Below are 25,893 nucleotides of genomic sequence, written 5' to 3'. Positions count from 1 at the left end.
ACACATTCCAGATCAACAGAGACCCCCGAATGGCTCACATACTGCTCTATTTCTCCATGACACCTATTTGTCTTACTAATGTTGCTATCACTGGGTGTGCCATTCTAAAATTTTACATTTATGAAAATCTAAATTATCTGACTAGCAGGAAATAGTAGTAGACTTGGTATAATTATTAATGCTATGTATTCAAATAAGTCTTTGTTTTTAGACTTCTATAGTTCATGCTTTTAATGTATTTAGAAGTGAATTTTAGAAGTGAATAGGTGTTCTACCAACCTGAAGAGAGAAGCAGTAAGGTTTTCATGCAGAGATACTCTTCATAAGATACCTGAAGCCTGTGTAACTCAGAGGCGATATACAGCATATGTTTACATTGGTCATACATGCAGGGTAGAGTCATTCTCTGTCTGTGAAAGAAAAATGTCAGTGTTGGAGTTAGAAAGAAATAGTGCTTGCTCCCCAAAATGTACATTTTTCTGTTTTATTCTGCAAAACTGTGAACTCATAAAGGAAACCTAACTATTGCTATTAATGCTCATTCCCTATAGCTCAGAATTTTGGAAAACTTTCCTTAAATTTGTTCCCTAGTCTACGGTCTAGAGCATCTAAAGACACTACTGAACAACCTAATTTTACATTAGAGAAATTATTTTTCTATCCTGCATGCCATGCTTGTTTTACTTAAGTGTTTAGAGTAAAACACTTACTCTAAGAATAAAATGGGAATTTATTCTTACAAAATTTATTACCAGTTGCTCATTTGAATCAAGGTTTTATTTTATGGTAGCATTTGAACATGGCTAATTAGAGAACACAGTTTTAGATACTACTCATTTAAAAATCAAAAGACAATTTTTTCAGAGCATTTCATCCTAAAGATAACTGTGTGTGATACTGTTTATAGTTATGTAGAGTATCAGAACTAGAATGACTCTAGGCTGTCTGATACCCAAGATTTGCCTCTGACAGACATGATGTGACTGAATATTCTTCTAACTAAAGGTACCAAATGAATTCTCAATTAAGATTCTCAGCAGTCATTATCACATCTACGATTTTCAAATAGATCTCAAATAGGAAAGTTCAAAAGTTTCCTAGCTTTTTAAATGACACTAAGAGCCTGAAACTGTGCCCAGTTCATGGTTTTTAAAATACTTGAAGATCTGGGGTTTTTTTTAGTTTCTAACAGAAAGTAATCTTGGACTTTACAGAAAAAAAAGGTTATTTTTCTCTACTGAAGATTATTTCTTTATATGATAAAACAAACGTGAACTGTATACTGCCTAAGGTGATGGACAGAGGAGCTCACATGACTTTCCAAATTTAAAACCTGCTCTTACCAAAGAGGCACGTTCCCAATCCCCTAATAGGAATTAAGCGTTCCTTTTATTGGAGATATCTTTTTCTGCTTTATTTTTGACAAAGTTATAGTGTAGTAGAGTAAGTAGACTAAAAATTCATTCTAGTTGGCTGTACAAAAGAAAATTTTTTTCCCACAACATTCTGACCTAAGGACAACTGTGAGAGACTGTTTTACAGCTACAGACAGATGGTCAGAACTTGAATGTATACTTCCTGACATCCAAAACCTGCCTGTCACAGACACCAGAGCGGTATGGAAACACAGTAGGCTAAGAGAAAGGAGGTGGCGATGGCCTACCTCTATCATACACAGCAGCATGAAGACACAAGAATGGGAAGTAAAAATGCCCTCTTCACAACTATTGTTCCTATAAGCCATCCATCCTCCAATAGAGCTGAACGCTGACTAAAAATGATCCTTCAACAACTAGCTGAAATCTTTAAAAAGCACTTTTCTGTATCCCATAATTAAAATGAAACTAGTTTAAATTTATTGAGAAAAAATTTCTGTAATTCTTACTTTATGTAAGGAATGTTGTGGCATGATCAGGTTATGCTGTGACTGTTTAAATCTAAATTTGAGTGCCTCTGAAATAAAAACCCTAAATTAGATTAATTTTGTAACAGGAAAAATTAACTTTTCATATAAATCTCTGTTCACAGTTTCAGTTGCAACTAAATGACTTCAAGTTGCTTTTTAGAAAGTGACTGTAAGTAGTAAACATTGCCAACCTGATGTTTTTAAATAAGCATAGTTGGATTCTGAAATGAGCAGCCAGTACTTAGAGATTTTCAATGTGTCTTTGAGTTTTACATTTAAGCTATGTATATTTATCAGTTAATTTAAAATTTGATCAAACAACTTAAATCTTGTTAAATTGTGATGCAGTGGTTTGAACAGTCCTCTTTGGCAAGAGCCTGTCAAGGTGACTTCTTTCTCTGACACAGATACCTAAGAGTGTGTCTGTGTGGAGCTCGGGTCTGGCCAAGCACACGGCAGTGCCTGCTAGCTGAGGGCTGAGATACTGCCCCTTCTTAGAATACAAAGAGGTTGATTACAGCATATATATTTCATTTAGCTCAAATGACATCTCCTCCAAGGAGCCATTAGCCACCCTATCTGAACTGATCTCTCTTTAGTAAAAACTGTATCACAATCTAAAATTATTATATTTATTTGGTGGTCATCTGTCTCTCCTAACTAGAGTATAAGTAGTAAAGGTCAGGAACCTTGTTTGTCTTGTTCTCTGCTGTAGTTCTCTTCTAATGTGTACCAGGCACATGTTAGGAGTGTGATGAGTATTTGTGGCTCCCCTCGAATCCATTCTCTATCATATTATCCTTTGTTTGAAACCCTCCACTGGCTTCTGCTTGCTTCTAGAATATTCTGTTTGACTTGGCCCCTGTCCACTTCTCTAAATTCATACAATATCCTCAGTGGCTTTCTCTCAATTCCTCACACAGGCCAAGGGTGTTTCTAGCCTTTGCACTCATTTCCTCTGCCTGGAATGCCCTACCTTTCACAAAGCTTATTCTTTTGTACTATTTAGTGCTCAGCTATTTAGAGAGGTCTTACAGTCCCCAAATCTAAAGTAAAGTGGCACATACTTCTCTCTCCTCCTCTCCCCCAGTCACGCTATTGTATCATGACTTTCTGAAATAATTTTGGTCATTTCTTTGATTTTTCCCTATCAGAATGTTAGCAGGGGCCTCTTCTAGTGTGTTCACTATTATAGCTCAAGCTCCTAAAATAGTGTCTGGCACTTGGTAAGTACTCAAATATCAGTGAATGAATACCGTGCTGGAAAATAAGTATCACCAACACAGATACAACACCAAGTTTAACTGAATAGTTCAGCTTGGATTTCAAGACTAGTTTTTTATGCAGCTCGCCCAATAAAGGGAAAACCTGCAATCTCTGCTGTAAGTAGTTCCCATTTATCCTGCCAGATATATAGCCTTGGAATTACCTAGTAATACTATAAAGAAGACGTGTCCTGGATCTAGAATTACCCCACTACTTGCAGTTTGTTGCACAATGCGTAAGAATTTCTTTTAAAATATCTGGAGCTAGTATCATCTAATCTCTACTGAAACACTTACAATAACTTACTACATGATAAGGTAGGCCCTCTCATTTAACACTCAGCTCAAATAGATGCTTTTCTATAACTTCTACCCATTATTTTTGTGCCTGGCACATCCAACAGATAAAACAAAGTTTCCTTTATCTTCATAAGAAAGTCTCTTCAGGCTGTCCTCATCAGTCCCCAGTCTCCTTTTCTCTTTCTTCCAAACATCTCTGTTCATATGTTCATTTCCAAACTCCTTGCTACTCTGGACATATTTAAAATTGTCACTGGGGGCTGGCCCTGTGGCCGAGTGGTTAAAGTTCTGTGTGCTCTGCTTCAGCAGCCTCGGGTTCGTGGGTTCAGATCCTGGCTGTGGACCTACTCTACTCATCAGCCAAGCTGTGCAGGCATCCCACATACAAAGTAGAGGAAGACTGGCACAGATGTTAGCTCAGGGCAAATCTTCCTCTCACACACACACAAAATAATAATAAAAAACAGGAAAGTTGTCACTGTTACTTTTAATATGGCATTCAGTTCTGAACACAAACTACTAATGATGGATTGACTCACATAGAGTGCCGTGGAACTACTATTCTAATAATGTGGTTTAAGATTTTATTAAAAATTTTTTGGGAGGGCTGGCCCCGTGGCTGAGTGGTTGAGTTCTCACGCTCCACTGCAGGCAGCCCAGTGTTTCGTTGGTTCGAATCCTGGGCGCGGACATGGCACTGCTCATCAGGCCACGATGAGGGAGCATCCCACATGCCACAACTGGAAGGACCCACAACGAAAAATATACAACTATGTACTGGGGGGCTTTGGGGAGAAAAAGGCAAAAAAAAATCTTAAAAAAATTTTTTTTGGGAGACAGATCAGTGGCATGGTTGCCTGGGGTTTGTGGGTTTGGATCCCAGGCATGGACCTACACACTCCTTATCAAGCCATGCTGTGGCGGCATCCCACATACAAAATAGAGGAAGATTGGCATAGATATTAGCTTAGAGACAATATTCCTCAAGCAAAAATAGGAAGATTGGCAATGGATGTTAGCTCAGGGCCAATCTTCCTCACCAAGAAAAAAAATTGGGGGGGAACCCTTGTCAGCAGCACCCAGAGCTCACAATTAAAGAAATCTCTATCTTATTTCACACAAACACAAATCTCCTTTATGTTTTACTCTGCTCATGCCAGGGGTATGTGTGTCTGAACTCCCTGTTTGCATTCTAATAAAGGAGAGAAGCGGTGGGCACGAGAAGTAGTAGTACAAGGTAGAAAGTGATAAGAACTAGAGATATACAGTAGAGAGGTCTCATATGGTGAAATGAACATCATGAGCTAAGAGTATGTTTTAAGAATGGATCATCTGAATGGGAACAATGAGTATGTGAAGGGGAAGAACAAGAGAGAAAATGAGGCCAGGGTCTGAAAAGCCAGAAGCCATGCTGAGTATGCACTGGGTGGTCAGTGAGGAGACACTGAAGACATCTGTGTTGGGGAGATATGTGATGTGATCAAACTGTGCTTGAGGAAGACAAACCTAGTCAACATTATGGAGGATACAGCGGAGGCAGAAAACTAGTTAGGAAACAACTGTAATGAGGTAAGGGGAATGGATACTTGAAATATTTCACAGGTAGAAGAACAGGCCTAGAGGACAAAAGAATAGCTGATTTATGAAATCTTAAAGCTTGGCTGGTTCTCTCTCAATTGAAAAAAAAATTCTTGTACTCATGTTCTTTGCAAGTCATAAACATTGAGCGAGCTCTGCCATGCAAAGAGATACCTCTTATCTCTGGGTCCATACCTTCCTCCCCTCAGTCTAGATGTCCTCTGTAATTGTCCCTACTGAAAGTGAAATCAACATGAATTGTATCATGTACCTTTTCTTTGCTGGAATAGGGTTACATAATTAAAACAATGTCACAGTAAGATTCTTTTTTACTTGCTATATAGACTTAACTGACCCCAGAGATGCTTCCTGTTTAAAAAATATCCTGAAACATGTCCTGGGACAGTAATATTGCCACATGTGCATTTGCTATACATTACACCTGGCCTGCCTTAAACAGTGATAAACAACTATATTTCAAGTTTGTCCAGTTCCAAGTTACCTAGTAGGACTGATTCATTCCTGAATGATCACAGTAGCAGTCCATTAGGAAAACATCAGCTGGTTAAAAATACCCCCGTGAATACAGGGAAAATGACTCACAAATGACTTACTCATTAATAATCAGATCAGGAGCAAAACACAGCATGCTTCCACTTGATTGTCTGTATGATCTCCACCCCAGGGCAAATGCCATGAGGAACATCCAGGAATATTGCAGTAGGGTCATTTGGTCATCCAGGTGTAAGTTCCTGAATCCTGAATTAGGAGAAACAAAGATATGAGGGAACACTCTAGTTGTCAAAGAGAAGATCATCTCTCTGAAAATTGCCAAGGATGAGAGATCAGTTAACCTTGTGTGGGGGACCTCTAACAGATAAGGAAAATGAAGCACCAAGTGGGCACAGTTTTCCTTTGTGATCTGACATGTTAAGACCAAAGCCCTGTTCCTCTAGTGGCAATAAATATAACCTAATTAAGATTGAAAAACAAGAAGAAATTCTGTATTTTTGGTAACTCGCATTTTACATTAAGAACAATAGCAGACAAAGGTCTATGTGGAAATGTGCTTACCAAATGCAAAATTAGAATAATTGTGCTTTAATTTGATATTATTTTAGAGATGAATGTGAAATAATAGATTGTTTAAGGTACCTCACATATAGGTCTCTTCTGTTAAAGTTTGATTTTTTTTTTTTTTTAAGATTTTTTTATTTTTTTCCTTTTTCTCCCCAAAGCCCCCCAGTACATAGTTGTATATTCTTCGTTGTGGGTCCTTCTAGTTGTGGCATGTGGGACGCTGCCTCAGTGTGGTTTGACGAGCAGTGCCATGTCCGCGCCCAGGATTCGAACCAACGAAACACTGGGCCGCCTGCAGCGGAGCGTGCGAACTTAACCACTCGGCCACGGGGCCAGCCCCTAAAGTTTGATTTTTTTAGTTTATATATTTCTAGATTACATTATACATGGTATATGTACCATTTGGTATATATGGTATCAAATTAAGTTCTGTCAATCATATGATACTTTCCTAAATGATTAATAAATCCTGTCTAACAAATCAGAAATGTTTGCTCTTAAGGAGAGCCAATCCAAAAGGAAAAAAGAAGTTTAATTGTTTTAATTCCTTTAGTAATACTAGTATTTTGCCAAAACCTATGCTGTCTTTCATAATGACAAATTTTGGATAATGGAAGGTATATCTTTTAAGTATAAAAACAAAAACAAGCATTTGAAATTAAAATCATACCAAAAAAAAAAACAAAAAAAACCAAAGCCCTCAGTACTTTTTAATAGCATTCAATGTAAGACAACTTAACAGTAGCCAGTTTCTGTCACCTTTTGCCTATTGAAGTAAATATGAACTAAATATAATAAAATAGAAAGCCAAGAGTCCTGGCTTGGGACATTATTCATTCCATGAATTTAAATTTAAAAATTTCCCCTGATATTTATACCTCTTTTCCCCTTGATAGAGTAGCGATGACAGGTCGTCAGGTTACTTCATTCTTGTTCTGTCTCTATTCCTCTCTAACTATAAAGTTAGGGTTGATATTAACATTGACCTCTGCTGTTTCATATCATCTTAAAAATTAGATGAACTAAAATTTAAATTCCATGTGTATCATTTTTAGTGAACAGTTAAAATCATTCTACTTTAGTACATTTTGACAAAATATCACTATGCTTGATTTTTACCAATTTTACAAACAACCTAATTTTTAACATTGAAGGAGAACAAACTGAATTCTTAGAAATATTATACATTTTCTTCCCCTAGACTTAAGTGTAAAAGGAATTTTGAGTAAATCCTGTAACTCAAGTTCTGATGTTACATTGTGTTATCTGAAATCACCAAGCTCTGAGTAATAATCTCAAAAAGAGCGAGCAGTATAAAAGTTTTATTACAGACTCTCGACTCTCCCATATTTACCCAGCTCTCCTCTTGTTAGTCCCCAGAACCGAGTAAGAGAAACAAGACATACCATGGGACCAGGATGATAAAGAGCTGGAGTGATTTTAGGAAAATACAAAGGTTTGTACCTTAACTGTGTCATCTTTTACATCTTACCTGGTATCGCCTTTGCCCATTTCACTGCTGCAATCACTTGCCGCCCACCTAACATGTTGAGTGTGGTCATGATCCGCCAAGTGGAGTCTGGAATAGAGCTATCATATCCTGCATATAGCACTTCGGGTTCAATCACCTCCAACAGTGACACCAGAGTAGGGGTGAGTTGTGGTAATGTTGCAGGAACTATTGTTTTGTTGGCAGGATTTTCAGAAGTTTCTTGTGGGGAGACTCCTGTAGTGGCCTGAATTCCTTTTATCTTTTTCTTTGTTTTTCGAGCTGTGGTATTAAAAAAAATACACAGAGATGAGTTGTAATGGGAAGGTCTGGGTGGCACAGTTTATTCAAGAGGTATTTTAACTTCTCAAACTATTTAGATTGAAAGAGGATAAATGTTTTATTTAGCATTATGATAAAGTGACATGGGAGAAAAAAATTTTTCCTGAAAGCAAAGGATCAAGAGGAACCCATTTGTATATTAATTTCTTCTCCAAATAAGACAGTTACTTCTTAACTACAGTTTATACAAAATTAAGTGTCTTACCACACTATGTTAAAACAATCTAAACACATCACTTATATAGATTCTTCCATAAATTAATCTCACTTTCATTCCAAAGTCAAAATTTTTGTTAGTTATATAAGGCAAATTACTTTTACTATCATTTGAAAGAAAGACTGTAAGCTTGAAATACCAGACTAGAAACTGTGGCTTAGGGTTAATCTAAATTATGGTAATATATATAATGAAGAGAGCTATATTATTTATACCCTTGCACAAAGTCCCTTTCTTCATTCCATAGCCTTCTTACCAAGATAGTAAGATGACAGAGCAGATCACATACTAAAGACAATATTTGTTCTAACAGCAGAAAAATTTCTTTTTACCTTTATATGATGGGGATACTAATCGGTACTAAAAACTTTTGGGGAGATAAAGAGAAAAACTTTGAGTTCCTTCACATAAATTATCAGTGGATAATTTTGCTGTTACAAAAGATTTATATTGATGACTCACCCATTCTCATATTATATATAAAGTAACTAAAGCTGTCTTTTATCTTTGACCTAGTATGGAACACTGTAATCAAATTACAACTTGGATTCTGTAGATTTTTTAAATAAACGTATTCATACTCTTGAAGTTACTTGTTTTAGTGACAAATAAGAATTATATTATTCTTCTTTAGTATATATATATGCTGCCAAAGCGAGCACAGAATTTTAGTATTCTTGAAGAGAAAGTACTCAGAGCTCCAGGGAAGGGCAAGGAATGTAATTTATATGGAAGAAGAAATGTACCTGCTTCAATTATCAGGGATAATTTTGCTAAGGGAAAAGGAAATGCTAATTACTGTTTAAAATAATTATCAGATCCTCTGTCCCTAAAAAGACAAAATACATAGTTGGCGAGGATAGGTGTGGTGGCAGGAACTATATCTCAAAAAAGCCTGTCCTTTACATTGAATAGAATGGTCCCATTTCTTATTGTGCTCTGTGCTGAATGTGGTAGTGAGAAATTTAAGAGTTTTAGTTAACATTTCAAAGTAGAGAAACAGGATCATGACAGATCTATTCACATTTATTTTACTAGGCTCTGTTGAAGACAGTGTGGTGTAGGAGTAAAGGGCATACATATGTGAATTTAAATCCTGGCTCTGTCATTTTAGTAGCTGCATATCTATGCAAGTTATTCCCTGGGCCTTAGTTTCCTCTTCTGTAACATCAGGATAATACTCGTACCTATCTCATAGGGTGGCTGAGAATTAAATCAGTTAAAATATGTAATGCTTAGAACAGTTCCTGGCACACAGTAAGTGCTATATAAGAACCATCATTACCTCCACTGGTAGTAGAATATGGTTTTAGAATATTTTGAATTCAGACAGTACGAGTCAATAGAGGAGTGGTAAAGTTTAACAAAGGAAGAGCTCCTGTACATAAGGCAACCCTGTAAACAACTAAAGGTGTCTCACTGAAATCCAGATCTCAGTAGCATGGAATGTACTTTGTTGACAAAGTAAAAGAAAACATGCATGTCCCAAATCAATACACTGAGAAGGAACTATAAAAACCTCAATTAACCATAACTTTAAATTGTCTAGACTGTGTGTTCCTACACTCCACATTAGAACAGGGAAGAAAGGATAAGGACATACTGGAGGATTTAAAAAAAATCTTCTGTGACTCAGTATATAACTAGGTTGATTTCTTACTATTTATGTATAGTCTTACATGAGAGAACTGATGCTTTTGAATAAAGCTGAAAAAGCACTAGTGAGCCCAAGTGTGTTGTACTGACTTGCTCAAGAAAGAAAGTGTACTAATGTTTTCATATAACTTTAGTAAGGAGTTGTTAATTGAATTAGTTAAGCAATCATTGTTTTTAAGCAATTTAGTTAATAAGATTTTACTCCCTGTATAAAGTTCCTGACCCCTTGGAGCACGTAGTAGGACAGCTCCTGTTCTTTTTTCATAAAAGTAATCTTATTTAGTTTAAAACTTAGCTTAAAAATATTAGGTATGAAATCTGACAATGTCATCAGTCTCTTTGCCGGAAAGTTCCATTGGACATTTTATACAAAAAATAAAACTATAATTTGGAATGACTGCAATACACTTTAAAATGAGGTAACTATAAAACACTTAGGATCACCATTAAAAAATTCATTTGTACTTAAATGCCAGGCACTTTAAGCAGTGAAGAAGGCTGCCTTAAAATAAATCTTGAGAATTACTTGGTATGGGGCAACAGTATCAAAATACACCACTTGCAGTACTAAGTTACATTTATAGAGAGAGACTTGGGCTCTGAGAGGACCAACTGTCTCTGCAGTTACTCTGGGCTATCGTGAAACTGCTTGGCTCAGGGGAAGCACTCTGATGAATAAGAGAATATTTCTAAAGATTGTAAAAAAAGTAAAAATAAGCATGAAACACATGGCTCATCTACATTGTTCTTAAGTATTATGGTCTGCCAAACATTTCTGGCACACACACATAACTACTCCAAATAAAGGTGTTGTATATACTGGAATAATTAAAAACAAAAATGAGGCTTTCACACTAGGACCACACATACACAAAAAACCTTGTGAACTGAGAATTTTCAAAGCCTTTCTTTCACTTTTTCTACAAGTAGAATAACATTAACAACTGCATATGTGCTACCTGATATCTAATATATTATTAAATGACAAACTAGAGCTTTGTAAAAGTGGACATAATGTTAATCTTGGCCCTACTCTAAGGCATTTTTAATAATAGGAGAGTCCAAAATAACCTCTTGGAGTAGAAGCATGTGTATCAAAGACTAGCATGCAGTAGCTCTTGATGCCAAGTTTCTCCACTATTCTGATCGCTTATTTTGACAACTTATAAAAGCACACAGTATGGTTCTTTTTTAATACAGTGTTTTGAGAAATTGCAGCTCAGTTTACATTGTACGCTTAAATTTTACTCATTCAAAAAAATTCTGATTTTCACCAAAAGATCTGATTAGAAGTGGCAGTGATGGTATATTTGATAAGAGAAAATTAGATGTCACTTGCTGCCTTGGTCTTCCTTCTAGTGATGTAAAGGTAAAGGGCACTGCAATTGTCACTAAATTTGTAAGAGGGAGGAGAAATGGGACAAACTTTATAGTTGATATATCTTATTTCTTTTGAATAAAAATTCCCTTATACCTTGGATAGAAGAAGAATTGTCTGGAAGAGCATTATATGCTTAAATCTCCAGAGATCTAAATTCAGGAAAAATGTTACTGGGTAAGCAACCATACTATATTAGTGATATGATAGGATTTTATTTGGGTTTGTCCTTTGAGTCAACTTATTTCTAAATATAAAACAGCTGAGATGAAAACCTGGGGATTAAAGGAAAGTAGTAAAATTTTGGCTGGAGAAAACAAACCAATCAGTAAAAACTGACATGTCTTAATATATACTTATTTAAGTGGTCAGAGAGCAGCAAAATGTAACTTGGTAAAATATGTGCAAAGATCTGGAATGTAAGAAAGTGAGGAATCTTGGTATTTTTGTGTGTGTGTGTGAGGAAGATTGTCACTGAGCTAACATCTGTGCCTTTCTTCCTCTATTTTATGTGGGATGCTGCCACAGCATGGCTTGATGAGTGGTGCTAGGTCCATGCCTAGGATCCAAACCTGTGAACCCTGGGCTGCTGAAGCAGTGTGCACAAACATAACCATTATACTTACCAGGCCGACCTCAATAACTATCTTGTTTTTATTTAAAAAAGAAATTATCCTTGTGGCACTGAAAATGAACTTCAACATGAATTTGTAATTAATCTCTGAAGCTTTTGTAACACCTAGAAGAAGATGCGCAGCTATAATTTTCTTTAAAATCAATGCTTAACATGTTGGCACTCTGCAGTAAAGTTTAAGCAAGCTAGTCATGCTCAGAAAAAATTTGGTTAAGTGATTGCTGTGACACGATTGTCTGTAAACATGATGAAGAAAAGACTAATTTCACCTGTCTTTTTTGCTATGGAAATAATAGTAAGTGAGAAGATAATGTTGTGTATGTGGTTTGAGGAAGTAGACTCTTCATAGTCACACCTGTAAATCTACTTTATATTTAAAAACACACACAGTGTGTGCTAGATAGCTACAACAGTTAGTCTCTCTTCTACCAAAAGAACCACATGGTTTCCACTTTCCCTCTAATATCACCATGTCTTATCTGGACTAACTTATGTAGTCATTTAATTGGTCTCTTTATACAAGATTTAAAATTCAGTGTTGCTTCTTGCAGGAAACTTTCCCTCCTTTTCAGGACAGAATTAGGTGACCCTCCTCTTGCTTCTGTGGCTCTGTTCCTTTTGTAGTGTGCCATACCATTTTGTGATTGACCCTCCAACCTAACTAGACAACAAACTCCTTAATACAGGCACTATTTTATTCATTTTATGTCTCGTGCCAGCCTTTTTGGTGAGTACTTGTTGAATGAAAGTGCTATTATCACAACAGATAAGAAGCACAGAGTTTATTACATCACCACCACCACCTTCATGGAACTTTCAATTTCAACTAAAGCAGATTCCAAACATTTTCCAGAGGAAAGTCTTACAATAGATCAATGTTAATTATACAACTTGTACATAAACAGGGATATGAAACTCAAACCTTATGACTAGTTTCAGGTTTCTTCTTTATTTGAAAAACAAAACAAACAAAACCTATTCAATGCCTCCTTGAGGAGTGTTTTCCCCCCCTGCAGATCTGTAATAAAACATAGGTACATATAGCACCAAGTAAAAGATAAATGGACAGAAAGTTATATTTACATTTTCTGTCCATTTACCTGTCACTTTTCTGTCATTATATGTATATCTGATACAGAAACATTTCCAACCATAGGGAATAGTTTTGAGCCTGAAAAAAGGAACAAGAAAGATAAAAGTAATGTTGCTTCAAGTTTTGTAAGTTTCATTATTACAGAGTTTCCTTTCGTAGTATATAGTCTGGCTATACTGAAATCAGTGTGTGTAATAAAAGCTTGTGAATACACTTAAGCAGAATATGAAATATTCATTAAAAAGTTCCTATTCTTATTGAGCAGTAATATAAAATTATACTAGTTAAGCACATATTTACTGTAATGACTAAATTAATACATCTTCTTGCTTACATTTTTAAAAGTTGAATGATAAATTTTTATATGATGCAGACAATTCCTTTCAGGTATTTACATTACCTTCCAGGTTCATTCCAGCTTGAAGACATTTTCGATAGCGGCATGCCGGGCAGTTTTTTCTTCGAATTTTATCAATGATACAATCATTTCTTCCAGCACAAAGATAATTGTGCTGTCCTATAAAGAAAATAAAGGCATTGTTAAAATTTCACAAGTCTTAAAGGATATTTTTATGGAAAGACTCTGTTTTTGTTTGGGGTGGGACATAGTGCATTGATTAAGGAAGGTACACTGTACTTGCTTACATTGCCATTACAAAGTTAAGAGGTCAGCTTAAAAAAAGTCTCTTCCTTTTTCTGTTTGACAAATTAGACATAGTTCATTAAAAAATATTTACTGTAGTATACCTATAGAAAAGCGCCCAAATCATAAGGGTACCATCTAAATTTTCATAAACTAAACACCTCTCCATGTTATCAGCTCTCAGATCAAGAAGCAGAACAGTACCCCATAAACCCTCTTCTTGCTCTTTTCCAGTCACTACCCACCAAAGGTAACCTCCTTCTTGATAAATTGTGCTTTAAACAGTTTCTTCTTGTAACAGTTACAGAAGATGTCTGTAATCACTATTTTATTATGGGACGACTAAAGAAAGAGGAAACTGGTTAAATATCTAGACAGTCCCAAAGGGAAAATGACTTTCATTCAACATTACACCACTATATGTAAATAAAATGTGCTCCCCCTCCCAATTTTAAATGAAGTGATAGGTAAATACTTAAATGTTAAGGTTGCCAGCAACTCGTCAGGTGAATCACAGACTTGGCAAACTAAACTACAGTATGTAAATCTTACAGAGATCTGTTCATTATTTCACATGCTTTTAGAATATAAGAATATTTGAATTGACCATTGACTGCAAATATTAAAGACTGTTACTGTCTAAAATCTTCTGGCACCCTGTATTAAAAGAGGTAAAAGTGCAGTTTTCACTTTTGTGGCAAAAATTTTTAAGGAAAAGACTAAAAGCCTCCCTCCCCTCCCCTAAATGCCCATTCTTGTAGTTTTCTTTTAATCTGGTTATTGAATGTTGAAGAAAACTATCTGAGGATCAGCTGGCCTGGCAAAAACTGAAAGGATCCTCCTATGCAAGACCAGCTTATCTAAATAGACACACTAGATAATTAAGAGTCCATGTACCTTACACTAGAGGGGATGGTCTTCACAAGACTGCAGGACATTTCTCTTCTCAAAAATAAATCATATTCAAAGAAAAGGGAAAAAATCTCCATTATCCATTCACTAAGTTGACTATACCTAGTTCTGATTTCTGGGAAAAGATCTTTTATGCATAAAACAACCTAAGACTTGACGTGGATGAAAACAAACTATATTCACTTCTTCCTAATATGATAAATCACAATGCTCTTTAAGTTTTGGGTAGATGGTTAACTGTATCAGGTTCCATTCTTTGTGAGGAATAGGCCACAGAGTTAACTAATGGCCTGCAATTCAGCTTTGTTCCAGAGCTGTTCTCCACTGCCAAATGTCTGTACCAGCTGTTTCAATTCCTTTCTGTATTGTGTATACAGAATCTGTGTGTAAGTTTCCTAGCTTCTTTACTTGGATATGAAAATGGAAGCACTAACCCAATAATTTTATCCTATATAAAGCAAAAGTAGGAACAACAGATGCATCCATAGTTGAAGCAGTTATAACATAAAGAAGTTCTACAACATAAGAATGTCCCCAAATCATTGTACTGCAGTTACTGGAAGAGACAATTGAAAAAATTACTAATTGCTAAAAACAGAAAAAATTTCAATGCTTTATTTATATTCAACTGAAATAGCAAATTGTGCCTATTATGCTAATAATGATTTTTTTATCCCACATATGTCCTGAGCACAACTAAGAATCTGAGCTACAGGATCAGGGGGCATTGTACCTTCCTGAGTTAAAATTAGTCCTGTTTGATTATTAGTATCATAAGCAAGTCTGTATCTTATCTATAAAACTAGGAGTTTCAACTAGTGGTCACTATTTTACAAGGTATTGACATGTATCACTAATAGTCACTCCCTGTTGATCCTTTTGATAAGATATGAGACATCTTAGTTTGGAGTTCCTATGTCTTCTACCACTTGGTAAATTCCCTTTCTAACTAAGAGAGTAGATGTCAGAAGAAGAGCCTTCAGGCCCGTTGGAATTTCTTCACATTGTTTTGTTTGCATTCTATTTATTTTTATGGCTAAAATCAATTTTTTAAATTATTTTTTTGCTGAGGAAGATTCGCCCTGAGCTAACATCTGTGCTAATCTTCCTCTATTTTGTACATGGGTCACCACCACAGCATGGCTGCTGATGAGTGGTGTAGGTCTGCACCCAGGAACTGAACCCAGGCTGCTGAAGTGGAGCACACTGAACTTAACCACTAGGCCATGGGACCAGCTGTGGTTAAAAAATCTATTTTTGGCAAGTGATTCTGGTTTCTATTTATGGTAGGTGGGGTAGCCAGCCCCCAAGATGAACCTGAATGGTCTCTGTCTCTTGGTATTCATACACTTGTGTAGTCCTTTCCCATATTATATCAGTATTGGTCTGTGTGACCAATAAAATATGGTAGAAACGACAGTACATCACATCTGGGATTAATTATAAAGACGTTATGTTTCCATATTGGTCACATTCTCTCTTGTGGACTATTTGTTCTGGGGGATGCCAGCTGCTATGTGGAGAGCAGCCCTAGAGGCAGCCCACATAGTGAGGAACTGAAGCTTCCTGCCAAAAGCAATGTTAGTGGGCTTAGAGGTGGATCGTCCAGTCCCAGTCAAGCTTTCAGGTGACTGTAGCCCCTGCCAACAGTCTGAATGTAACCTCATGAGAGTTCTAGGACTACTCAGCTAATAAGCTGCTCCCAAATTCCTGACTCTCAGAAACTGCATGACATAATAAATTCTGTTGGTTTAAGCCACTAATTTTGGGGGTAATTTGTTGCACAGAAATAGGTAATACAGTAGGGATAGTAAAGTTGGGTTTTTTAGTTAAATTTTAAAAAAGTGAATCAAGAAAAATATTAAGTAATAAATGGAAGTGATGCACGGACATGATTAACATGAAAGTGGTACAGGAAATGGGAAACACAGCAAAGGCATGTTCTGGGGTTTTCTGCAGCTTATATACCCTATTTGAAGTATCCAAGTTTGAAACGTGAACTGTGACTATCAGCTTGAGCTTCTTTCTTTACCTGCTCTCAAAACAGTGTGGTGTAGTAGAAAGTGCACTGGTAAGGTGCCAGGAAACCCTTGATCTGAATTGCAGTTCTATTTCCTAGCGGTGTGATCTCAGTAATGTTTATTAACATTTTTTGAGCCTCTCTTTCCCCATCTGTAAAGTAGGAAAATTAGCACCTACCTTTCTGGGCTTCTGCAAAGGTTAAAGGCAATATACTGTAGAAAGTTCTTACAATAGTGCCCAGCACATTGTAAGCACTCAGTAAGTGCTAGCTATTAAATAATTCCTTGTGATTACTTTCACCTCAGTATCTAACTAGATTATAAACTGCCAGGTGACAAGACTTTTATCACATACCTCTCAGGGCGTCAGTGTAGCACTGAGGTTAAGAGCCTGTTTGGAGACAGCTGTGTTTGAATCCTAGCTCTGCCACTTAAACTTTCTGAGCCTCAATTTCCTAGTCTGTCAAATATGGATCCTAATAAGATCTAAGCACTCACAGAGCCATTAATTAAATGGTATGACTTATATAATATAAAAGAGTAACTCGTAAATTAAGTACATGGTAAATTAAGGATAGTTGATGCCTATCCTCCATTATGACCCACCAACAAAAACTGTGCAAAGGGAACATAAGAAAAAGGGACTCAAGGAAAAAAAAAGGCCACTAAACTAGTATAAATCGAAAGAAATAAAGCTACCCAAAGTTCTTTTCTGTATGTAGAAAAGCGACTCCCACAATATCGAATAAAAAAATTCAAATGTCTATCCTTGATCTGGGTTGTATGGACAGTAAATAAGTAAAACTTGTGCAAATTTCCTAAAACTACTTAAATGTTGGGGTATTTTTTATACTATGCCAATTTGGGGGATAACCTATAATTTCTAGCAGGTGTTAAAAATGGAGTACAAATCATACAAACTACATCTTTGTAAGTGTTTAAAAAAGTGCTCCAAAATATGTCTCTGGGCTTTAAAACATATTTCCATCATGTCTAGATAGGAAAAGTAGAAGAACTGTTATGAGTTAGATTTTCAAAGGATTAGAGAATTTTAGAGCTGGAAGGGACCTTGGAGAACTTTAAAATGTAAATAAAGGATTTACTTAACAGTCTACATTTAAACCTTTTCTTACTAATCATGTGATCTAGCCATCATACTTAACTGAAATACTTAGATGATAATAAACATTTTAAAATAGTATAGCTAACATCCAATGAAATTTTACCTAAAAACAAGTATAAGGATTTAATTCTAAAGCAGAGATTAAGCCCAGAGGGCATATGGCCCTCATTCCTGTTTTATTTGGGGAGGTATGTTTAGTTTAGTTTAGTTTAGTTTTTTTCCTTTTTAAATTGCATTTGGATGCTTTTAGGCAGGCCATGCTTGCACTCTCTAATATCAGTGCCTGCCCTCTTTCTCCCAGTTGTATTATATTTCGCCAATTGACATATACTTGGTCCCTGTAGGCATTTGAATTTGTAGCCCTGGTTTTAAAGAATAATTTTAGTTAAAATGGAGGAGAATGAAAAATGTTTTTTTAAATACTCATATTTAAGTCTCCACTGTCTCATTCTGAATTTCACTTTCAGAAACCAATTTGTCAATATTATTTATTATATAATAAATATGTATTATTTTATTATTTATTTATTATATTATTTATGTATTATTTATTATAACAGCAATAATGTATTACTGTTATTTCCAGGATATAAATGCAGTGATAACTAATCAAAGTGCTCAACAAAGAAAAGTAAGGACAAGAGGAGGCTTCCTTTTCTTGCATCTGTGGTAAATAACATCTACCTTGTCAGAGGCCTTGCACTAAGCGGGGCTGGGCTTTACTTACGAGTCTACTCAATAGTAGACTGGTCAAAGCCTGTATCCCTGTGCACTATGTGGGGAAACATGAGTAATTTTATAGTTGGTTATGTACTAAAAAGTAATCCAAGCAAAAGAAAATGACTCATCTAACTCTTAAGGATATGCAAATACAACTCTAGCCAAATCATCATCCTCATCCTTCTTATACTGTGAATGAATAATTGTATTTCTTTCAAAATTAATATAATCAGAGCTTTAGGTAATTCATTCAGGACACACTGCCTTCAAACTGTTTTACAACCAAATTACATAGCAGTTTTTTTCCAAGAGGATTCATTGGTAGTATTAGAAAATTTTAGAATAACTTCCAACAATGAATTTCTCCTTCTTTAAGTTGATGCTATTGCCCTTGTCAGCAGGCTGAAGCCATAAGAAGAGTAAAGTTTGTATTATAATATTCATGTGGTGAAATCACCTTCTCTAAAACACTGTCTTTCCTGACCTCCTGAAGCAGTTTATCACTTACTCCTCTGTGTTACAATCTCTGTACCTTCTAACTGTTAACTCATCTTTCACTTCAAGTAGACTGTGACCTCCCAGAGGGCAGGGATCAGGTCTTAGGTTGTATTTATACAACTTAGCACGGTGCCCTGGCTCAATAGAAAAATTAAAACCAAAACACTCCCCCCCCACCCCGTGCCCTCAGTTCTCATTGTCATTCATTTTGGCTGGACTGGAATCATTGGTGGCTTTAAAACCAACTAGTTTATGGGACTTAAAGCCTGTTATTCTAATACAATGAGCATTATGTTACTGTCCAAGTCTAACACCATCATTTCACATGATAACACCTTCTTAGTTACCTTCTGTTCTCTGACCAAACTCCCTCCCTTCAATTCATATTTTTCTATTTTATTCTAGTTCTGCCTGTGTTGCTTTTTTAAAAAATCTCTTTCCCACTGCAGGACCGAGGAGCCACTCTCCTCTCCCTGCTTTACTAACTTCTAGCCTTAATGGACTTTGCATATAATAGAAATTTCAAAATCCACTCTGAGAAACAGGAACCAAATAGAGGAAAAATAAAACTCTTCAAAACACACACTACCTTCCACTGCTCTTTTGAAGAATACTTTACAGCTTCCACAAGTCAAGACCCCATAATGACATCCTGAAGCTTCATCAGAGCACACAAGGCAGAGTTTCGGAGGTGGTCCCGTTGCCGCTGAGGAGCTGGATGGAGGAGAGCTTACATCTGGTCTCATTCCAGGGCTAAAGAAGAAAGCAATGTTATGATTTAAGTGTCAGGACTGTCAAAGGAATATCAAAATACAGTTCTTACTCCACAGTGAGTGTGTTCACACTGAACTCTGGCTTCAAGTACTAGCAAGCATTAAAATATCCTATCTAAATATATTCAAATAATGTTTTGTTCTTCTTTTATACAAAATTAAGAGTGAGGTCATTTCTTTTTTAAGTATCCCCTAAAAGTGAAATTGTACTTAGAAATTACAATTTTTAGTTGCTTAGGATTTATAATCACCTTTATTAAGGTGTCATTTACGATAACATTCACCACTTATAAGCATACAATTGATGAGTTTTGTTGAACAGACAGTTATGTAATACCACCATGATCAAGAAATTGTATTATATCCATCACCCCAAAAAGATGCCTCCTACTCCTTTAATTGCTTAGGACATCATTCCCCCCCACCACCACAATTTTAAGATCTTGTACAGGCATCTTTCTAAATTTACTCAAGTCTCATTACAGATCTACCCACGCCCTCTACTAGAGTAAAAACTTTTTACAATATTAGGATTTAGTCCTATATGTCTCGTTCCCAATGTAATCCTAGCTGAAACCACAGTTTCTTATGACTTAGAAAAGACTGATGCAGAAACATTACTTTCTATAACCTTCTTCTCTGGCTTGCAGTAAGACTGGGAAAAGCACTAGGCTTTCAACAGAAAGGACCATCCTGCCCTTCTCACTCGATGAAAATATGCCCTGGAGAAATACTTAGAAAATGGGAATCTGCTTCTCCTACTAGGTCTCATCTCACTACAAGGAGTGTAGATTTAGTGTTTACAGATAAATATTCTTTTCCTAATTTGTTATTTTGAAAACTTTCAAAGTCTCAGAAATGTTGAAATAACTGTACCATGGATATGTACCCTTTACCTATACTCACCAATTCTTAACATTTTGCCACATTTGCTTATGAAGATGTATTTTTTTATAAACCAATGAAACATCCTTTTAATGTTGGAGGAAAAACTCACTATAAAACATTTCATAATAGATGATACAATGGTTACTAATGTTGTATCTTCCTAAAGAATTTTTATCTTACATGCTAACTTTAGAAATATAACTGTATTGTATAACAGAGTTTCTAACCTTCTAACCTTGTGTAACTGTAAAAAGAGTCTCTACAACATTTCTAGAGGCTTCCCATTCCTTCTCTGGTTATGCGTTTTTCAGAAACACGGATGGTAGCAATCTGTTGATTTTGGAGCTCTACATATTAAAGTGTTTTGTTTTTCACCTATATAAGAACTTTCATAAACATACCATTAACTTTCTCTGAAATTTTCTTAATTTTCCTATTCTCTAAAAGAGATGGCATTTAGGAATAAACTTGGGGTGTTAGTTGTCTCTTTGTCATTCTTCATTATTGCAGCCAGTAACAATACTAAATCTCAATTACAAATGTGATTGAATTAATTCACAGAGCAAACTAACAAATTGTCTTGGTTGTTAACATGGTTAGAAATTATATTTATTAAGTAATATCTTTTTTGTTCTGTTTTAGGAATAAAGTTAAAAGGTAATTATAGAATGACAATTTGTTTTATAAATGTCACTTGAAGTAATTAGGCCAATAAATCCAAATAAGCTCCTCTTAAATTCTGTCCTGAAATGAAGCTTACTGCACCTTGCCAACCCTTTGTTTGTCTAAGAAGCTCAGTCAACAGGACAGCATTCCCACGACCCCAGTTCTGGGAATAGGCCCCATGGTTTCACATTGTTCTCTGAACACTCTCAAGAAGAATTTCTGGATGTTTCCATATCACAAGGCATTGATTCCCTGCTAGATTTAGGAGAATGGACCGAGTACATATTGAAAGCCTACAATGGAAGAGAATACCTGAAATGACTCTCCTGTACGTCTGGCACGAGCCACCCTTGATTGATGGAAACTTGTGACTAATGTAGAGGGCTGCTCTGGGCCAGAGTTTTACAGAGAAGTAGGAAGGTCTTGGAATGAGTGAACAGAGCAATGCGTTAGGGAGGCAAAAACTTCCTTGGCTTCTGTTCTGAAGATGCTCCTATTCCTGCTCAGCCAATCTCTGTTACCTGACATCTATTTTTAGGAACCAACCAGTTGTTTTTATATTTAGTTTATGGAAAATGAGTGCAGTATTTAAAGACTTGAAAGGTTCTGTAATGTTTTCCCAATCAATTATATATATCTATTTTTATACGTAAGGTATATATTTATATGTACACATACATACATGTATGTATGTACTTAAAATAGTACTTTGTAGTATTCTATAGTTTTAAAACACTTTCATGAATAGAATCTCATCTGTCCTCTCAACAAACCTGTGAAAAGGATATCACCACCTCTAGATGAGGTCATGCAGTAATAGGAGATTGATCAGGCAGCCTATTTGTGGTTAAACTGACTTGTTTCAGATCTTAGCTCTACCACTTAAAACCTTGTATAACCTTGGGTAGGTATCTCCTACTTTGAGTCTCAGTTTCCTCATGAGTAAACTGGGAAGGACATCACCTGTGTGTGTGTTGTGAAAACAGGAGAACACACAGAAAGTCTAGCACATAGTTCCTGCATATAGAAGGTACTCGATAAACGTTCATTCTTTTCTCTTTCAGGAAAACTGCAGATTTTATCAAAAAGCATTATAAGGGCCAGCCTGGTGGTGCAGCAGTTAAGTTCGCACCTTCTGCTTCAGTGGCTCGGGGTTTGCTGCTTTGGATCCCAGGTGCGGACCTATACACCGCTTATCAAGCTATGCTGTGGCAGGCATCCTACATATAAAATAGACGAAGATGGGCACAGATGTTAGCCAAGGGCCAGTCTTCCTTAGCAAAAAGAGAAGGATTGGTGGCAGATGTTAGCTCAGGGCTAATCTTGCTCAAAAAGAAAAAAGTATTACAAGTATTGTGTAAGTGGAAAGTAGTAGTATTCTGTCTAAAACTAAAACCTAGGACAGTATTCCCAAATTCTCACTTATAAATTAGAGCGTATGCAGAACATGTTCAGGCTACTCAACCCTTAGCCTCAGATGACAAAAGAGAAAGTTAAAACTGAATGAACAAATGGATCGATAGAACTGTAGCTAAGAATCTGGATCTTAAGTCAGGCTTTGGCATCCCTTCAGGCAGTCATTCTAGGCTACATCAGATTAGAACTGAGTACATGGAAAGCTGCCAAGTGCACCACACACATCAGTGGAAAAAATCAGTCTTCACACAAATATGAGGACTTTGATGGCACATAATGAACACCATTGGGAGAAATGGATGAATGCAAAACAGTATTCAATCGAAGACGTGACCCAGTGATATTGCTAAAAGGACTAGGGTGCAACGAAATGGTTAGAACTCAAAGGAAAACCATATGGAATCACCATCTTTTAATAAGAAAACAAGGCAGAAAGAAAGAAAAAGCACACCGTAATAAGAATGCATATTACACCCCCTTTGAATGGAGAAGCTAAAATGTCCTGGTCTTTGCTCAATGTGTGTTTACAGCTGTGCCAAACATTCTGAAGATGCTAAAAGATTCTATTCTGAACTGACTGTATCCAGGGTGCTTTCTTTTAAGTGCAGAGTCATAGGAACAAAATACCTTGTTTCAGGTGAATACTTGAAAGCTGTTTCCCATTCAGAATGGAGAGTGTGCTGGACACCAAGTTATTCCTGAGGCTGTGTTCACATTAGAGTTGAGAGAGAAAAAACAAATAAAGCTGGGTTTTTCTATTTAATTCTCTTCCAAGAAAAGCAACTGATGAAAGGAGGATCATAGACAGACAGTCATGGATGGATCATGAAAGTTTATAACACACCTTGAGTAGCATGTAAAAAGTGCAGGTAAATTACACTCTTTCATTCAGCACACACTTTCTGGCACCTGAATGCCAGGTACTGTGAGGATACAGAGGTCGGATCATATGGGCAAGTCATATCATGCATGAAATGCATTACTGAAATGATAATGAACCTTGAAACTTTGATCGAGGTAGGAGTAGCATAATATTTTTTAGCTGCCTTTTGTGTCAGTACTACTAGGAAAAGAGTCAGCTATATAAACAGACATTACATCTGAGTTCAAATTCTAGCTCCAGTGCTAGCTGTGTGACAGGGGCTTGCTGATTTAACCCCTGAGTCTGTTTCCTTATTGGTACCATTTTAGGAACTTTTATGTGGATTATATATTAGTTACATAAAAGTACTGGCATACATTTGGTGATCATCAAACAACATGTCTCTCTCCTCAACCCCCAGACATTAACTTCTTTTTTCTCCCTCCCCCAACTCCTCCTTCCCTTCTGGAGGATCTCAGGGAAAGAGAAATAGTCTTCCCTGTGAGCCAAGAGAGGATTAATGGTCCTCCAGAAGCTTAAATTCAGGTAATTGCAGATGTTCTTTTTTGATACTACACCAAAATTTGACAACTTAGTTTTTTAAAGGTTAGTTTTGCAATGTGGAATCTGAAACCATTATCAGTGAACTTGCTGTGACTCTGTTATGTTAAAATCCATTGGTCTGTCTTGCACTTTGAATGGACCTTTTACCCCTGCATGATTTTGTACTGTGATGCATAGGTCAGTTGGAAAATACTGGTTCACTAAGTTACGCAGATCTTCCAAATGTTGACACAATTCATGATACAATATAAAACAATCACATTTGTCAAGCTTACAGTGGTAGATATAAATCTTCCAAAACTCTAAATTTTGTTTGAAAGCTCTAATTTTTATCAATTGGCAAAAAATACTGTCAGTTGTCTTCCTTGAAGTGATAAGCTCACTTGAGTCATTTTTGAGAAAACATCTCTCAAATACCCAAGGCTGAAAACCATAGTTTATCCATGGTATACCATGAAAAAAGTGGCTTTTTCAACTCACAGCTTAAACAGTCTTAGATACGTTTTTCTTTGAGGCAGTCATCAAATGCAGCACGAGTGCTTTATGCATCTTCCCATTTTGTCACAGATAGATATTAAAAAGACACATATATTCAAGGGTGGATATTTAACAGAATTAATTATATATTGGTTTTCTTTCTTTTTTAACTGTGAGTGCATGGCTGTGAATACAATGATTACTGTATCCTAAGATGCAAGCAGTTTTACTTACCATTGCTGTTGTACCATCAGTGCAAATGTCAACACAGTGAAAAAGGCAAATAAAGATTATGTATTATCATGAAAGTAGTTCTGAAAGGGTCTTGGGGACTCCCAATGGTCCATGGACCACATTTTAAGAATTGCTGTTACAGTGAATAGTGAGGACCGTAAATCAGACAGACTAGATGAAATGCAAGAAATCCATTTGGAAAAAAAGGCAAAAAGGGTATTATTACCGCAGAGAACAAGTGTTAGTTAACACGGGGAAAAAATCCTGGAAATAAAGCTGCTACAACTGGATTAATTTTTACCAACTACAAATGGAATAGGTATATTCTCATTGGCTCACCAGTTTTTGTCCAAATACCCTAAGTGTTTCTCAATTGGGAGCAATTTTGCTCCCTAGGGGACATTTGGTAATGTCCCCTGAAGACATTTTTGAGTGTCACAACTGGGGAAATGCTACTGGCATCTCGTGAGAAGAGGTTAGGGTGCTGCTAAACATCCCACAGTGCACAGGACTGTCTCCCACAACAAAGAATTCTCCAGCTTCAAATGTCAATAGTGCTGAGGTGAAGAAACTCTTGCCACAAAGCTTTAAGCAACATAAAGTGGAGAAAAAAAGAAAATTCAACATGGACCAGAAACATATTTTAAAACCTTCGAAACTATATCTTTAAAAATGGGGCAACTGCCCTACTGAGGCAACCCTAAATATTGTTTGATTCAAGACAATCCAAAAAGAGATTCAGAAGAGAGCTGAGGCCAGGGACTATACAGGTTTAGTGACTAGCTTGAGTCAGTAATTTACTTGTGTTTTTCCCTCTAGAGCTAGCCCTAAAAGGTGGTTTTTACACATTAAAGTCGCCTGCACTTTTCCTATCTTTGTTCATTAGGAAAAATGTAAATACTCAGCTGCATACACCAGGTGACTATATTTCCTGCCCATTTATCCCTGCATTCGCTAAAGGATTACTGATTTGTTTGATAATAAGCTACGGAATAGTTTTCAAATCAAATAGAAAAATACTCTGGGAGAAGGCTTTCACAATATTTCTCTTAAATGGTTTCAGCAGGACACATTTTATCTTATTTTATTAAGCCAAAGAAAAGCTGATTATTCTCTTTGCGTTTTTGAGAGAGGTTTCTATTGGTTTTAACTTTAGGT

At 36.3% G+C, this 25,893-nt stretch overlaps 1 protein-coding gene across 18 annotated transcripts in view; it reads right to left on the bottom strand.

The window, feature by feature from the left end:
• NR3C1 (nuclear receptor subfamily 3 group C member 1) overlaps positions 1 to 25,893 on the bottom strand; it is a 112,250-nt gene that overhangs the window by 11,618 nt on the left and 74,739 nt on the right. For 10 of the 18 annotated variants that reach the window (XR_011424933.1, XR_011424932.1, XR_011424931.1 and 7 more), the window contains 5 exon segments: positions 19,445 to 19,608; positions 13,339 to 13,455; positions 7,622 to 7,900; positions 5,664 to 5,808; positions 280 to 410 (listed from right to left, as the gene is read on the bottom strand). Coding sequence is in view for 12 of the 18 variants with exons in the window: in XM_070232637.1 (XP_070088738.1) it covers positions 280 to 410; positions 5,664 to 5,808; positions 7,622 to 7,900; positions 13,339 to 13,455; positions 19,445 to 19,608 (836 nt within the window). In the remaining 6 variants the exon portion in view is untranslated. 18 annotated transcript variants of the gene reach the window in all.

This window comes from Equus caballus, chromosome 14 (assembly GCF_041296265.1).
Source record: "Equus caballus isolate H_3958 breed thoroughbred chromosome 14, TB-T2T, whole genome shotgun sequence".
NCBI classification, from domain to species: Eukaryota; Metazoa; Chordata; class Mammalia; order Perissodactyla; family Equidae; genus Equus; species Equus caballus.
This window is presented reverse-complemented; position numbering and strand designations above follow the sequence as displayed.